This window comes from Lonchura striata, chromosome 2 (genome assembly GCF_046129695.1).
Source record: "Lonchura striata isolate bLonStr1 chromosome 2, bLonStr1.mat, whole genome shotgun sequence".
Classification (NCBI taxonomy): domain Eukaryota; kingdom Metazoa; phylum Chordata; class Aves; order Passeriformes; family Estrildidae; genus Lonchura; species Lonchura striata.
In genome coordinates, this window is record NC_134604.1 from 81,870,722 (window position 1) to 81,889,336 (window position 18,615).

Here is an 18,615-nt window from a genome sequence, read left to right on the forward strand (position 1 = left end):
TTCACCATGAAGCAAAAGAGAAATAATAAAAACTTTTCTTCAGATGCCGATTTAATCAAGATGAATCAGACTAGGTACTGTATTGGTACTGTGTAAAAATAGATGACAGTGAGTAATGGTGTGAACAAAAAACCATGAGGAACATCACAAAAATTGATGTTGGATGGCCTTTGCACAGCAGAGGTAGATAAAGGTTATAACAAACTGTTTACTGACCATATACACTTACTAGAATTAAGAGGTCAGTTGAACAAGAGCTCACCTAGTAAGAGCTTTCTCAGTAGTGTGACTTGTCAGCTGTTGTACAGTACCAGAGCACTGCCCAGTTATTGCTCCATCACTTTTCAGTAACATTTCTGTCCTTCAAAAGTCTACATTCTACCATTAGTTAAGGCTTTTTCTTTTGCATTTCTACATTTTCCCCCAATTTTGCATCAATTCACTGTAATTAATACATGTGCCTCTAAAAGAAAAGAAAATAAATAAAAAAGCACCATGTTTTATTGAACAAAATATAGCATGTGCAAGGAAGGGAAGGGAGGAATTATTGAAACAAACCAGTGCTGAAGAATTTTGCATTAGCTGGTGCTTTTTGTTGTCGTATTTGCACAGATCATTTTAGGCTCCTCAGTCCAGGTTGTAGCAAAACACTATCAAAACAAATACTCTTGCAAAATATTTGAGCTTCGCAGCTTAACATTTGCATCTTGAACCGCTTAAGCAGCATGGTTATCTTCTTTTTGTTTTTCTCCAGAATTTAACAGACCGTAAATTGTATACAAAAACGCATTATGCACCAGTGATTAAATGTTCTTACAATATTAATATTTATCAAGGGGTATTTCATAGCTAGAAAGTAGGTAACTATATTTTATTTTCTAAGAGAACATTTTCTATAGTTTTCCTTCATTTCCCAGCTACACAGCAAACATCTCTAAAGTGCACTTCCCAAGTGTAGTTAGAGAATAGGAAGGAATGTAAAGTTTTTAAAAACAGCCCTTATTAACTTTTCCTTCCATTGATTCTACTGTAAACTCTAAAAAGCCTTTTTAAAAAGCAAATTCTCATACACTCAGCAGGTGAAATGTTCCCACAAAAAATAAAAGTAAACAAATTCAAAAACACCCCAAACAATGAAAAACCAGCATATTACAATCTTTTCTCTTGACTACTCATATCCTAGTATATATTTACTGTTTTTATTGCACATTTATGAAAACGGTTGTCCTATATATTAAAAAAAAAATAGTTTCTTTATCTGTGCTAACACATTCTTGTGCATTCTTAATAAACTAGTTACTTTCAACAATATGTAGGTAATAGAAAAACAATGGAATCAAACCAAGGAGATAATTTGTATTGTAGATGTTAAAAGACTTCTAGTGTAATTCAGTTGCAAAAAAATAGTTGAATTTTGGAAGTTCTTGGCTCCCATTTTTTAAGGAAAGCTGCTGGTTGTGTGACAGCAGGAGAACTCAAAATATGATTCACAATGAATGTCAATCCTTCACCTCCAATATGAAGGCTTCCCAACTATTCAACTTGCTGAGCATAACTGGTTTTACTTAACATATCTAGAAAAGGCTGCTCCTGTTCAACTGACCAGTGAGAAAGGACTGGACTTCTTCAAAACGGGTATTAGAGCAACAGTTTGTTATATATTTCTTCATACTTTTTAACTGTCCGATCCCACCTTGTAAGGAGAGCACTTGTTTGTTCAGCTAAAAGGAACCCCCTTCATGCTCCTTTTGGGTTTGCTCAGTCAACTGTTTTGTGCAACAGTGGCAGAGGCACACTGGAATTGTGTACCCATTCATTGTGATTACACAGACAAAAGCAAATGTGTGTTGTCTGTGACGGTAGATGGGAAAGGGAAAGGAGATGAATGGTTCCCATGGATAAGAGGACAGTAAGGTTTGTTTGGGGTTCTTCTTGTGGTTGCTTTATATTTTTTCTTTACTTTTTCTTATTATTTTCTCTTTTTTGGTTAAATTTTGTTTTGTTGTTATTTTTGTGGGTTTTCATTGGGTTTTTTGTGGGCTTTTCTGTTTTTTTTTTCTGTTTTTTTTTTTTCTTTTTTTTCCTGTTTTTTTCCTTTTTTTTATCTATTTTTTTTTTTTTTTTTGCTATGTCATGAAACCATAGCAGTCATTCCTCTAATAGAAACTGACAGGACATAAAAGACAGAACTATCAGATGAACACACACAATGACTAGAAATATATCGACAGAGAAAAGACTTAATTTAGCTTTGAGAAACTGTCCCAAAAATAAAATCCTGTATTAACAAGTGCAAAAAACCAAACAAACAAAAAAAAGAAACTCCAAACATTAAAACACAGTGTATAAAATGGTGTGAGAAAGTTAAGTCACCAAACAGCCTTTTAGTCAATAAAAAGCTGTATTTGTGTGTCCTTGTTGTTTGGGTAGAGGCCCATTCTTTTCATTTTACCCAAAAGGTCATTCAAGAAGAGCTCTGAGGGTAAAGCACTCAGTCCTTGCTATTTTTGACTGTAGTAATTTGGGCCTGTTGTGTTTCTGTCATGTAAGATGAATCCTTTCTTTTATTCTTCATTGGTTGAATTATCTTCCAAAGTTGTTATGCTTCCAAAGCCCAGTCCTGTTGAGTTCTGTGCTGCTGAGACTGTAAGTACTGTATGTAAGAGAATTAATACAAGAACACACAGTTTAAGTCTGCTGTTACACAGTCTTGATGCTGATGAAACTGTGAGCGATGTCCTGTGACACATTGTTGAGCCGCTTGTTTTTATAGTCCCTTTGGGTTGATGATCTGATAATAGTCCCCATCTGACATCACAGCATTCTGGTTCTGCATTGGTTGGATAGTTTTCATAGAGCCCTGTAGGGTAAACACAAAAGAAAAATAAATACCAGGCACAAGGATTGGCAGAAATAGTAGCTTGAAGCAACAGTTGACATTTGGTCTAAGCAGCTGAATCCATATCTTTGGGTGAGACTGAGGCCCTCAGAAGTTCTGTCATTCTGTCTAACTAGAGATGTTGAACAGGAAGCAGCGTCAAAAGATCATTCAGCAGAAGTATGACACTGAGCATGATTGTGTAAAGAAGCAACATTAAAAAGCAATTGATATTTGAATGATAAGGATGTTCTTCCTTTTTGGGAAGAAACAACCAATGATGAAGTAAGAACTAATCAACCAGGATGTTTCCACAAAGTTTGGACCTCGAAATTCTTCTTTAAGTATGTGAGCACATAAAGACAGTCATTAAATAACAAATAATGATGTACTGATGATATTGGCTATTTTGATTTTCAAACCTATGTAAATTAAACTGCATCACAGGAACAGATTCCAAACAGAGCTGTTCAGAACCTGTTTGTTTATCCTACCTCATTTGAGTTCTTCCAGCTGGATATTGCCTTCAACACATCCCAGAGGTGAAAACAATCTGTCCTTGCCACACAATTATTTGATTTCTTGATGTTTGTGATTATACAGACATGCCATTTTTTACCTTTGAACTTTACTGAGTTCAAATGATCTGATTATGACTTTTTGAACACTAAGAGGAACTGTATCTTTTTGGAAATTGTCAGTGTTCTCTGCATTACTATATAGAAGATTAACATAACCAGAGTGTTCTGTTTGCTTCCCACATACCTTTTCCTCTGGTAACTTAAAATAAGTGAATCTGGCTATTTAACTAGTGTTCAAACGCATGAATAGCTAACATAATGGACAAACACCTTTTCTCCTTTTAAACTGATCTTAGATTAAATTCTGCAGTAAATAATATACTCTGTGGTAAAACTAGGTTTTTCTAGGAAAAAAAAATATCTGTGATGAAATATTAGGATAGTGATTTTGAAAGCAGCTTTATTTTTTGGAACAAGAATTACATTTTCTCCAAAATATCACAACAACAATATTACTTTGGAACAGCAATTTAGGTGTAACATTCTGAGGTCTGGGCATCAGATTTCTTGCACTTTGTGAATAATCTGTAAAGAAAAGCAGTACACCTTATGACATGATAAACCTGAATGCTTTGGTTCCTACTTCCATAAATTAAAAATGTGTTAAGTATGTTAAGATGCCCAGGTTGACAGATTTTTACATAGCTGACACAATTTTCTGCTATGCTGTATCTGAGCCCAAACAAAGTTCTATTTTTTTTCTGGATTTAACCAAATTTTTAAAGATACAGCAATGAAAGCAATTTGTTTCATGTTCTGCAAATTCAGAGTTTATCCTATGCTAAGCCTGACCAATTTTTCCACTTTTGCAGTCAGAAACTTAATGCAGCACTCCAAAGATTGAAAATTATTTCTTCTCACTCTGGATCATAGCTGAAAGAATCACATTTTTATTTAAAAAAATTTACTGTGTTTTGGACCTTCTGGGCAATTATTCACTGAAGGTGTAATAAAACAGTCTTATTTTCTGAGACTTGTTTTTAAACTTTGCAACATACAGGCAATGCTTCCCAGAGCAGGGAATTATGATTTGTTCTGTGAACTGCAGCATCTCAAACGATTAGTAGTGATTGAAGAGAGACAGAGAACGGTTAATGCTTTGATCCCACTGAGGCTTCTTTACTTTTTAAACCATATTTTCTGCATTTCTTGTTATTGGAAAACCCAGACGTTCTTTGAAATCAAAGTTATGTATATAAGTGGGCAATCAAAAGGTATTTAAATAGTTCATATGCACTTACTGAATTATAATAAATTAATGACTCTACATTCAAAGATGAATTGAACTTTTTCCTTAATGTAAAATCACATTTCTTCTTTATTTCAATTCAGCAATTGAATTTAAGTTTTGAATTTGCAGTTACATATTAAATAAACAATTAACTACAGAGCCACTATTAATATGATAGTGTAGAAGATTAAGATGAATTCAGTAAGACCTTTGTACTGAACACATGTTCTTCACCACATACTTGTTTGTAGCCATAAATATAAGCTTTTGTCCCTTGTATCTAATTAGTCCATCTATTAAGTCAGAGGTTTACAAATGTGTGATTTATCTAGAAATCCAGGTAAGCTGGCTACATCTCCTTGGAAAATAAAGGAGAAAAAACCAGTTTGTTCTTTTATCAAAATAGTCATAGAATCATAGAATGGCTTGGGTTGGATAGGACCTTAAAAATCATCTAGTTTCAACCTCCCTGCTCTGTGCAGGGATATCTTCCCCTAGACCAGGTTGCTCAAAGCCACATCCAATTTGGCCTTGAACACTTCCAGGGATATGGAGTCCATGGCTTTGCTGGGTAACCTGTTCCAGTTCCTCACCACCCTCACAGTAAAGAATTTCTTCCTAAAAATTCCTTCCTAATATCTAATCTAAACCTGCTCTTTCAGTTTGAAACAATTCCCCTTGTCCTATCATCATTCAGTATTTTAAAAAAGTCTTTCTCCACCTTTCTTGCAGTCTCATTTCAAATACTGGAAAGCCACAATTAGGGCACCCAAAGCCTTTTCTTTTCCAGGGTGAAAAATCACATTTCTCTTAGTCTTTCCTCACAGGAAAAGTGTTCCATTCCTTTGATCATCTTGGTGCCCCTCCTCTGGACTTGTTCCAAGAGGTTGATGTCTTTTCTGTGCTGAGGACCCCAGAGCTGGATGCAGTATTCTAGGTGAGATCTCATTAGAGCAAAGTAGCAGGGCAGTGTCACTTCCTTTGCCCTGCTGGCTATGCTGCTTTGATGCACGTTTGACTTTCTGGGCTGTGAGTACACATTGCTGGATCATGTCCAGCCTCTCATCCGCCAGAACCCCTAAGTCCTTCTGGGCAGGGCTGCACTTCATCTGTTCATTCCCAGCCAGTTTTTACATCGTGGGTTGCCTTGATCCAAGCACCTTGTACTTGGTCTTGTTAAACCTCATGGGATCCCCATGGGCCCACTTCTTCAGCTTGCCTAGGTCCTTCTGGATCCCATCCTTCATATATGTCAACCACTCCACTTATCTTGGTATCATCTGCAAATTTACTAAGGGGGAACTTGATCTCTTTATTGAGAAAGATATTAAATAACACTTCATTGTAGAAGACCACTCGGTTTGACAGGCAGGGCTGGCCCTTGTTGAAGCCATGTTGACTGTCTCAAACCATGTCCCTATTCTCCATGTGCCTTAGCATAGCTTCTAGCACAGGATGTGTTCCGTGATCTTCCCAGCCACAGAGGTGAGTCTGACAGGTTTGTAGCTCCCAGCCTCTTCCTTGACCTATCAACTCTTAACCTTTTAAAGGGTGGGTTCAATGCTGTCCTATTTCCAGTCACCTGGGACTTAACTTGATTGCCATGACTTTTCAAATATCATAGAGCGTGGCTTGGCAACTACATCAGCCAAGTCCCTTGGATATCTGGGGATGTAACTCACTGGGTCTCATAGACTTGTGTACATTCATGTTCTTCAGGAGATTGTGAACCTGATCTTTACTTACAGTGGGAGGGGCTTTAGCTCCAGTCCACATCCTGCTGTCTGTCCAGTTAAAAGATATAGGAAGAGAGGTTGCCATTAAAGATTGAGGCAAAACTGTTGAGTACCTCAGCTTCCTCCTCATCCATTGTTATCAGTTTTCCAACATTGTTTATAGAGATACACCTTCTTTGGCCTTCCTTTCCTTGTTAATATATGTATAAAAGCCCATTTTTTTATTCTTTGCATGCCTTTACAAGTTCAGTTCCAGCTTCTTCTTGACTTTCTTTGACCCATCCCTACATAACCTGATTTCATCTCTATGATTTACCAAGGTTACCTGTCTTTGCTTCTACTGCCTGTGCATTTGCTTCTCTCCCTTTTGTTTGACTGGTATTTTTGTTTAAATATTAAATAAATGGGTGTAAGAAATAAAATAATATTTGTACCCACCAACCTATGAAGTCTTCCCCCTTCCTCTCTTGTCTTTATAGTTCAGTTTGTAGAAAACATTATTTTATATTAATTGGATGTTTGGTAATTGTATTTCTGAGGCTGACCAGTCATCTGTTACTGGCTTGACATGTACATTGCTTTTCACTTAAAATTCTCAATTCTGTGTCTCCATTTCCCAACTTTTCCCAGCACTCAGTCATATTTCATCAACGGAAATCTTAGTCCATATGGAAGTACTAGGACCTTTATTATAATCAAAGATCTCGAAATTGCCAAGAAACTTTTCAATTTCAAACCATTCTCCAGACAGATACAGTATAACTCACAAAGGTCATGCAAAAGCTCTCTCTTTTTTTTGTAGTCAGATAGGTTTTTTAAACATGAAGATAATATTTTGGTGATCAGCACAGAAGTTACAACTGTAGGGACCGTGTGTTACTAATGCTGATGCAAGTATTAAGGCTAATGGTTCCACTGAGATTGTTAATGGAGACATGAAATGAGAAATCCTGTATGGCCTGCTCAGCTGAATCAGACTGAAAGAAAAAGGAGTGACAGCATGAATATCATATTCACTTTATAGAATGTGCCTTGGGGGACAAGTAGCAAAGCCAAAAAGAGTTCTTACACAAAAATTGAAATCACAAAGACTGTTGATGCATGCATGGTCTGCTGATCAGCTAGAACACCATCTAACTCAGAGACTGCTGCGGTTTCTGCCTGAGTAGTTGCAAGAAGAAGCCTGTAAAAGCAGTGGTTGCATTCCTATGATTCTTCTCAGCACTGTCAGGATGTGTGACACTTGTGGCTGAATCTGAATCTGCAGCAGTTGGTCTGACTTGGCTTCTTGATTTATTTGTAGAAAAAGAGTTATGGAGCCATAATATTCTGCATTATGGGAAACTGGTCTGGTTGATATATGTGTTGTCATTGCTGGATAAGTATTTGGGAAGCCACAGAAACAAAACAGATCTTATGATATGTTATGCTTTTTCCTCTTTTGCTTTCTGTAGAACCCTAACCTGTGTTCATTTTTCACATAGATTTCTGATTATTTTTCAGAGGTGTATGAAGTTTCTTGTGATTGAAGAAAAGACCTTGAAACAAGATAAGTGGATGTAGTATACCAGAAGTTTTGAATACTCTATTTTATTGTGAAGCCCAAAGTAAATAGTGTCTGCCAAGAGTGATCCATCCAGCATTGACATCATTGTATCAGTGAATGCCATTACTCTGCATGGCATTTCTGTTTATGAGGAACTATTTCTGAGATTTCAGTATTAACATTTTCCAGCTACGGAAGTCAAGAGAACACATTAGATATTATTTGACTAGATTTCACTGCTTTTGTACAACTGATCTGGAAGCCAGAACTTTTTGATCTTAGCCAGATGGTCTTCTCAATTTCTAAATTGCTGTGTCTGTGACACATCATGACGATTAGACATGTATTTTATACCTTTCACATAAAAAAAAAAAAAAGAAACAAAATTATATGTAGAAGAGTATTGAAGATAAATAAATTATTCTTTATTCAAACAGATTATTCTTAAACTGCTGAATAAGACTCAGTTCTTTTGAAAAGACTAACTTCTATTACTCAATTCCAATTGTTGAAGGAAATCTGGGTTGGAGATCTGTGTTGTCTTTTAAGATATTTTTATCACTATATGTTGGTTATTATTTCAGATAGTCATCCCATGAACATTTTCTTATGTGTATGTGCCCACATCCAATAAGAATTCATAATGTTTCTTCATTATATATTTCTTATTATAAATTCCTAAATTATGCATAGGGTTAATTTCCTGCTGCTGGTGTAAATCAGTCTTACCCCTCTAAAACTGAGCTGCTGCAAGTCAGACAGATGAGTAAATAGCTGACTCTCAAAACTATACAATGAAGATTTTTACCTCTACAATTTTGAGAAACATGAAAACTTGCTTCCAGAAAGCATTTGTTTTTCTCCAGTCCCTCTCCAATTTTGCTTCTATATGCAGAATCTTTGACCAAAAGTATGTACTACTGTGATACGACGGGAAAGGATTATACATATCTAAGTACTGTGTCACCATATAAAGTTTAAGGATATCAATAAGCAAATTGTCTGGGTCATTATTATAGGAGAAGAATATTTACAGCTAATAAACCTGTTATGATATGGGACCTCATTCATGAGAAAGTCCCAATACTCAAGACTAGAACAACACTAGACTCAAACACATGAGATATTTAGTTGACAGATTTTGCTGCAAAAACCATGTCAAATTTTCCCTGTAAGCAGGTCTATGGCTTGTAATGATTTAAAACATGCTTATCAAACATAAAAGAGATTTGAGTTATCTTAAGATTTTGATATTTTAGGGCCTATTAAGAGGTGCAGATAGGAGGCAAATGACACATTATTATAAGATATTTTTAGAGGAAGAATTTGGATCAAATATATGTGTTTTATGAATTTGCCAAGAACAACATAAAGCAGATTGAATTCAGAGGGATTTTCTCTTCTTGAATTGTTCTACAAAATAGATAGATTGTATTCCTTTTTATATATAAAATTTTCTCAAGGATATTGCTTTTCAAATTGCACTGAAATCCGGGCATCTGTTTTGAAAGAGACACACTATAGCTAAACCTGTTGGTGAAACCCAGTCACACATCTGCCCCATGAGAGGAAGCTGCATTTTACAGAATTTCTCCTAATACTTTTCCTGAGCTTTGCTAGTCATCAAACTTCTACAGATTGATGAGAATTCTCTGTAATAATTCTTACTATGTCTCTAGAAACATTATTGTGTGCTATGAAGCATGACTGACAGTGTTATTTCCAGTGAATTCTTTACTCTAAAGGAGGTGGAGTTTCCATGGAAGTGTTACTTTGCATGGATCACATAAACATATGTTACTGTTGTTTGCCAAAAAATTGATTCACACTGTGTTCCAAAAAACTCAGATGTTAATCAGAAAAATAAAATTAGGGGTCTAAATTAATATGAACTGAAAGACATTAGTGATTTAAAGCACCTCAGTCACCTGTCTACTTACCTCTTCTGTCCATTTACTCTCTCCTTCTGATTCAAAAGTGTCAGAAGTCTGTTTAACACAAGAGAATAGACAAATTTGATTCTCCTCTTGATGGCAGAAGACTCATTCTGATGGCACTGCTCTTAGGAAGTATTAAAGAGTGTCATGCTACTTTTGGAAGAAGTTAATGCAACACATCTCTGGCTTATTGCTGCTCACTACATTCTCTTCCATTCCTTTGAAGAGGAACTCTCCTTCTCCATTAAATGCCATGACATCTATTTTACAGATAAAGAGTATGAGTATGTGGCTGGGATTTCTGGTCTGAGGCTGGGTGATGGCCCTGTTATGCTGCAGGGCACAAAGGGATCATAAGTCATGGTCATTTCAAAGAAAGCCCTGAGGACACAATTAGCCCTAAGTCTGGACTCTAAACTGGTCCAGACTTGGCACGTGGACAGCAGTTTCTCCAAAAAGTCAGAACAGGCTGTATTAACAAGTAGTTTTGGGAATATGAGAAGATCTGTACAATGAAGCGGATGATACTGAGTATCCATGTCATGTCAACCCTAAATGCCTCTGAAGGGGTTTTTCCTCACTCTAGCTCTAGTGCAATTTTGTAGATCAAATGTACATTAATGGTTGGCATAGGGTAGTATGGCACTGTAGCCCATTTAGTTAAGGAAGAGATTACTACATTTACAATAGAAAACAATCCTGCTGGTATGAACACTGTTTTCTTAGAAGTTACAGTTAAAAACCTTGACCTGAAACTTCACGTGGGACTAATTCACTGTTATTTTACATGCGTGTGTATGTACACCTGAAAACTACCGTTATCTCCCTCAGATGAGATTCTGGTTTGCATGGGCAGTTCTAGACAGCTGAGCAGTAAAAAGGAATATTGGATAAAACCACCGGAAACTTTAGTCATATGGATATGAACTCCAAAGGTCTAAACTGAAAGTAATCACTCAGTTTTAATCAATCTGAAAACCAGCAGGTTACAGCACAGCACCTGATAGAAGGATCAGCTTTTTTCCTTCTATGTCCTGGAAGAAAGTGGGCAAGAAGGGAACACTAAATTCTTTCTACCTAACTGCATATTTCCATAATCAGAACCACACTGTGATTCTGATTGTTTTGATTAATCTCTTGAGTACTTTCTTTTGCACTGCAGTTGTTCCACACCCTCATATGCATTTCTATGAAAGACAAGTTCTGGTGATACAAAATGAGGGTAGCATGCTTTCTCCTTTTCCTATTATAGGCTTTCTTTGGAGGTGATCAAGTTAGACATTCTCAGGTTAGAATACTTGTTACTTACTATAGGAAGTCTTTATCAATTTCCAATAACTTGTTATTAATCCATATTATAAACCACAATTTATTTTCTTTTAAATTTAATTACAAATATAACTATGACTGAAGTATTTAGTGGGGAAAATAGCCAGTTCTATGCTGTTTTCTCATAATGAGAACCTTCTAAGGAAGGGTAAAGCCCTTGTTATTATATCATTTTACAGCCTCCAGGGTTTATTTTCAGACTCTAACACCAGAAAAATCCTGGCCTGAAAGAAAAAAAATTAATTTGTGTGTTCCCTGTTGTCCACCAGTGCTGCCACATCCTCATCTCCAGCAGATCTCTGTGTCCTGACTTACTGCTGTGATAGGACAGGATTGAAAGGGGAGGTGACAGCTCCTACTGCCAGGGCACCTCCCAGCGTGGAGTATAGAGCCACACTAACCTCTATCTGTCTGCTATTGGGAAATTACAGGTAATGTTTTTGTGTTCGTCCCGAGCTCTGGGCTGTAGTCAACACCAAATAAAATCAGCTATCCCTTGTACACTTTTTTTTTGTTACTTGATATCTAAATATTAAATAACAATACCTTTTCACCTTACTCTTTCGTGTTTTTCTCATGAAGAGACAGATCAATAACTAGAAATTTCATGTTTATGCCAGACAGAAACATAAAAAAAGTGCAGTAGGAGATGTCCCTCAAGACATGGGTGACCTTCTTTCAGCTGTTTTTTTCTTCAAAAGTATTTCAAGTTATCTATCACAAGCTGTGCTGGGATAGAGTGTTTTATCTGCTGTTGAGCTCACTGTATTTGAATGAAATAAATCTGTTTTCATTATGCTGCAGAGAGGTATAATTCTTCATTCCTGCAGCAGATTATAGTCTAATTTCTCATTGTTTAGTGACAAGAAGCACTCTTACAGTGAGCTGCTGCTTAATAAGGGTGAAAATGGGTCTGTATTCCAGACAGAGTTTGAATTGCTGCCTCATACCTGTCCTCAATATTTTCCCTTGCACGCAACCCTCTAGAGTCAGCATACTGACTCCCATATGGCTGTGGATACAAGCTCTACTCTGCTGCTGCTGGGTTTGGGCTTGAGAGGACAAAAAGTTTAATCAAATATTTGTTAGTGGACAGCTGAAATGAGATTAAGGTCACTCAGATTTTAAGTGTCTGCAGTAAGACCCTGGTGTCTACCAGCAGCTACAGCAAATAGAGTACAGCCAGCAATGTCAGCAAGTCCTCTTGTCAGGTGCAGGTGCCTACTCAGGGTGAGTTAAATGGCTCTCAGCTCTACTGACTACACCAATGATTCTAGGGAGAGCTTAGTCACAGAGTTTATTTGTAGATACCCACATTAAAAATACCTGCAACAAAATGAGTTTGATCCTCCCCTAAAGCTTCTTTTTCATCCCAGACTGAGAGATGTCAGCAATCTTTTCAAAATCATCTATTCTGTGTGTTTTAGGAAGGAATTTGGATTATAAATTATACTAGGAAAATGAAGAGATGGATATGTATTTCCTAACAGATTTTCTGAAATACATGCCAAGATAATTTTGTTTGCTGTTGGTTTGGTTTCTTGCCATTGTGTATGTGTGTGTGTATGCATGCATATACATGAACGTACATATAGATTGTGCACTTGCGGTAAATAAAATTTTTCCTAAGTCTCTCATTTCTACTATACTATTTTAAACTGGAAAATAATGCTCATTTGCTTACTGCATATGCATATTGGAAAGCTATTAATTAAAAAAATACATTGAAGTGTTAAGCACCTTATTGATGATTCAAAATTGTAACTAAGCATATTTTTTGTTATATTTCCTTTTGCATATGGATGGATATTGCTTGATTGTGTGCAATAGTTTAATTTCCAAGAAAAAAATCCAATAAATTAAAATCCAATAAATTCCTTGCTACTAGAATCACCTTAAATCTAAACACAGGGTATAAGGTGAAGTGACTTGGCACGATCTTTATGCCTGCATCTAAGATGGTATATAGCATTTATGGATTTTTGTAATTGACTCTGCTTTTAAGTAGCTTACCCTAGATAACTTATTTACTATCAAGATTTCCAGTGGAGCCCTAATTTAGAGGTGAGTTGGCATGATCATTATGCCTGCATCTAAGATGGTATACAGAATTTATGGATTTTTATAATTGACTCTGCTTTCAAGTAACTTACCTTAGATAACTTATTTACTATCAAGATTTCTAGTGGAGCCCTAATTTAGAGGTGAAGATAGTTTAATTTCTGATATTTGGATGAGTGTGTCAAATGATCTAAGTGTTGAAACTCTTTTTTATCAATTTACTGGGAATAAGTTGCCTGAATATCTTCAGGATTCTCAGATGATGGCCTAGGCACCGTAAGTCTGAAGATAATATTGGTATAAGCTGAAATTTTGTGTGGATGACTTCCATCTATTCCTGAAAATGTATCTGTGGTACCTGAGATATATATTAACAATACTTTCTAAAATTAAAAAATATTCATAAAATGTAACCTGTTTCAATTGGAAACAAATAAAAATCAAACAAAGTTTTTCACAGGTGAACAACTGATTCTTAAATGACTTTACTATTGAAAGATATTTTCTTAAACACTTTTTGAGAAGCTGCTGCACAATTTTGAATGCTGTGCTTCAGATTCTTGATTCATCTGGCATAAAGATGCAGGCAAACAAAGGTGAATATACTAAAAATTGGACCCACCTTTTCTCTTTTTTTTTTTTCCTGAATATTGCATGACATGCAACCCTTTTATTCTGAGTATTACATGACATGAAGTAAATAAATCCTCCACGAAATAATGAAGTGTAAAAAATAACCAGAATAATGTTTTTTTCTAGAAATTTTGTTTTGTAAAGCTGATGACTGGCAGGCTGTATCATAACCATGCATTACTAGATCCAAGGTCAAATCATAGCACCTCTAAGAAATCTTTCTGATGTGGAATGCCTTCAGGCACTCAGAGTTAGAGCTAAATCCATGACATTTAGACTTATGAAAACAAATTAAATTGGTTTTTCTGTAGTATACCTGTACAGATGAAACTTGATAGTCCTCCATAGATGACATCATCATTGTCTGGTAATATAAAGGGACACCTCGTTTGAACCTCCAAACAGTATTGCTTGCAAGGAATTCTGTTGCTGCAGTGAAACTGTGTGACTTCAAAATACTGGGAACAGAGCCAGGCTTTGTAGACGGTCTGGAAAAAAGAGAAGAACCAGAAATATAGATGGATGACAATAGCACTGTCATTATTAGAAGAACATACTGTACTGCACACCTACATTAAGGCTGCTTTTGGAAGAAAATTTTGAGAGAATATCACCTGGGTAAAATATGCTCTTAACTTTTGACTATCCTCCCACTTCAGAAATGAAAAATCCAGTGAAGTAATTTAAAAGCAACAGTTATTCAGGACTAGGCTTATGCTATTATATTATCTTGTTTTGTAAACAGTTATGTCTCTTAGATGTGACTTTTTATTAGGACATGTGCATGCATGGAACACAGCCCTGTCCCTGTACCACCATATCTCACCAAGTGAGATTGTAATCTCATTTGAAGCTTGACAAGGACAAATTTATAAAAGTGCCTGCAAGAAAGATTTGAAAGCTGGGCTCAGGCCAAGTCTGTCTTTATATCATCTAGAGCTGAGCTATCAGGTTGCAATAGATGGTGCTGCTTCCCTTAAAATAAAATCTTACTCAGTCCACAGCATTAGTGAAAACCTATGTCTACATTTGGGTACTAAAGGAACACTTTAAAGATGCTGTCATTGGATGCTTCATGGCTATGGTTGCAGAACTTGTGATTATTGCAATTATTGTCACCATTTAAACAGAAAAGTAAAATACATGTGCTGATTTTAATTTTTACTACCTTTTGTCTTCCAAAGAATGATGTATGTCTTTAGTGTTAAACTCTTGTGAACACAGAAACATTTAATGTAAAATTAGGTTGGACACCAGGCTACAAAGGTAGTATAACTAAGCTTATACTATATAGCATAACTAAGTACAGAGATTTCCTTGTTCCCCATTTTATTTATACATTTTATAATGTACTCCAAAACAAATAATTTATTCATTGCCTGATACTCGCTCCCTAGGTTGTTACATAACAAAAAAAAAATCCTTTTTTGCATTTTTCATTTATCTGAAAATCCTAGTAACTACCTTTCATTAAACATAGACTGAAAACCAATATAGTCATCTCATAATTTCTATTCTTTCTAGGAATGATGTAATAAAAAATAAAACTACAGATGAAATTTTTAAGCCGAGGAAGATACAAAACCAACACCTGAAATGACCAGTCTAGATGAGAATTTGGTTTGATCTCAGTATGTTTCGTCTCACTGGTTGTAATTTTATGAATGCCAATAGCAACCTAAATTGCATTAATATCAATATAGTAGCCCCAGAATCATCAAACTTCTATTTTAGATAGTTTGCAACAGTGGCAAGTATTAAATTGATAGGTGATACAATGAAGCCTTTATTACTAATCTATGGTTTGTGATTATCTCTTTATAATGGTTTTTACCTACTGCATTCTGGAGAATATTTTTTTTTTTTATTCATTAAAAATTCAATTTCAATTGCTTAGAAAGTTTTCTTATCCACAGTAAATGATTAATGAGAAGAAAGACAAGGAGATGTGTGTCTTTTGTTCTTAAATAAATTTTTAACCAGAAAGTGTTTTTCCTGCTGTCATTTCAATCACCCACCATGTTTCAGTTGCTTAACTGACATTTGCAAAACAAAAATCATAAAATCACAAATATACTGAGTTGGAAAAGATAAAGGATCACCGAGTTCAACTCTTGGCCCTGCTCAGGACCATCCCCAAAAGCCACACCATGTGCATTGTCCACACACTTCCTGAACTCTGTGAGGTTGGCACTGTGACCACTTCCCTGGGGAGCCTGTTCCAGTTTCTCAGCAATCCTCTGGGTGACAAACCTTTTGCTACCTAAATCTCCTCTGACACAGCTTCAGGCCATCTCCATGGCTCCTGTCGCTGGTTACCACAGAGAAGAGATCAGTGCCTGCCCCTCCTCTTCCCCTCACAAGTTGTGACTGCAATGAGGTCTGCCCTCAGTCTCCTCCGGGCTGAACAGACCAAGTGGTGTCAGCTGCTCCTCATACAGCTTCTCCTCAAGGCCCTTCACCATCTTTGTTGCCCTCCTTTGGATGCTATATAATAACTTTATATCTTATGTTGTTGTAACCAAAACTGCATTCAGGATTCAAATTCATTAGGTGAAATAAAGCAATAGTTTTTCTACTTTTAATTAGTAATCATAGTCAATTGCTTGGAGACAGGAATGCTGGGTCTGATAACAGTTATACATTCAAAGAGGTTCTTTCCTGGTCTTAGCCCTGTTTAGTATGACATGTTCTCTTCATAAAACAGATATAATAGAAGCAAGCTGGTTTATGACTCATATTTGGAAGTGTAAATCAGTTTTTAGGAAGTATATTGAACAGTCTACTATACATGGTAACAAGAAAATGAGCAAAACCATGTGTCTACTGAAGCAAGATAGAAAATGTTTATTCAGGAGCAGAACTAAATAATGCAATCGTGGGCTTCTATGAAGATTTTTGTGTATCCAATCTCCGTTCATACACACCATCTTCCTGCTCTGATTCACAAGTCCTCAGCTTTGTCTCAAAATGACTTTTGAATTGTCCATATTTCTAAAGAGTGCCTGAGTATACCTGTTCCTGAGATTTTTTTCTCAGATTAATGCCTCCCACCCTGTGGGAGGGAGCTGTGCTGACCACAGGGCTGCCCACAGCCCTGGTCAATACACTAGCAGACTTCCAACTGGCTGTGAAACTGCACATAACTAATTTTGATAAGACGACTTTTAAGGACCCCTCCAGCCCAGGCCACTCTATCATTCCATGATTCTAAGATTCAGTTTACTAAGACTGAAACACCAACGGGAAGATAAAGCACCATGTGTATATGCACACAGTTTCCCTTCCTCCCTATCTCATGCTCACCCATACACACATAATACATGTGATTCCAGATAACTTAGGTTCTGTCAAAATAGATTGAGCACGTAGCCTTAATCATCTGAGTCACTCTGCAGAAGTGTCAGTAAAACAGAATGGAAAAGCTCAATTAGTTTCATTCTCTGTGAAAGCCATTTCTGCCTGGCTTTCAAGAGCTCGCTTCTGCCCCCTCCCCTCTTATTTCTGACTGCCATTTCCAGGAAGTACTTTAACCATTTTCTATAGAAGCATTTTTTTTTCCTTACAGATAAAATGTTTGATGTTTTGGCTGGGCTAACATAATAATTACACAAAAGGGAACCTAAAAATTATCAAATAGCTCTTACTGTGTAGATGTGGAGGATAGTGGGAGGTAAAGAAAGTAGGAAGAGAGAAGTCACAACATAAATTCTCTCTCTCAAAATGTAATTTTTTTCTGAATCAAAATAGATTTTAGCTGCTTTTAACTGATACTTTGTAACCATATCCATTACTCACTATAAAAATGAAGTCTTCAAATAGATCACAACTGAATTATTTCACATACCAGTTGGAAAGCAAGAGGCCTCTTAAGACCTTGAGAAATGTTTTGATCAGTGACACTTTCAATGATGCCAGGAAATTGTACCTTATTGGAATAAAGGAATTGCTTTCAGAAAGTGTGATATAATTCCAGCTCAACTTCTCCCAAAGTTTGTGGGTATTTTGAGATAAATTCTGCAGTTCTTATGTATACTCAGGAGTACCTCAGGTTGTGACTGACTAATTAATTATTTTTTCCAATAAGATTCACAAAATAACCTGTTATGTAAGCTGAGCTTTTTCAGAAGAGATGGATGGAGAAGCATCATTCATTAAAAATGAATAGTGATGTGGCCTTCAGGTTTTGGTAAATTTTAACTTAGTGCTGCCTGTTACATGTTTACTCATTGACCATGAATCAGCTGTGTATGGACAGTGAGATCTGTCTCCCGTCAGCCTCAGCTGAGCATATGATTTTCGGTAACCCTAAAGATTCTAGTACAGAAGGTATCATATGGCAAGGGTGATGTCTATTTCACATGTCTAAATCTTTGCCTGACTCATAGAGTTTGGGATGTTTGAACTATTTAAAGGTATTATATGTGCATTTAAAGTTAAGCCATATGTTTAAATACCATGGTTAATTTTTTTGTTGTTGTTGCTGTTGAGCCTGGGTGAATTGTTGTCTCTGCAGTATTCTGTGACATTATCACAGCCAATAATTTTGTGTCTTGTAGGGTCCTCATTTCAATATTTCTGTGGAATATTATTAAAGTATCTGCTTCAGCCCAATTTCCTTTGCTTTCCTTTGCTTCCTTTTAGCTTTTTAATTTTTTTTTTAGTATTTCACAAAGTGTAGAC

General features: G+C 36.2%; 1 protein-coding gene across 1 annotated transcript in view; it reads right to left on the reverse strand.

Moving 5' to 3' along the window:
* Positions 1 to 2,258: 2,258 nt before the first annotated feature.
* Positions 2,259 to 18,615, reverse strand: part of NALF1 (NALCN channel auxiliary factor 1) — a 431,321-nt gene continuing 414,964 nt past the window's right edge. The window contains exons 2-3 of the mRNA XM_031504229.2: positions 14,249 to 14,420; positions 2,259 to 2,860 (exon numbers count right to left, since the gene is read on the reverse strand). Of these exons, the coding sequence (XP_031360089.1) occupies positions 2,565 to 2,860; positions 14,249 to 14,420 (468 nt within the window). The 3' untranslated portion in view covers positions 2,259 to 2,564. The remainder of the gene's footprint in view (positions 2,861 to 14,248; positions 14,421 to 18,615) is intronic.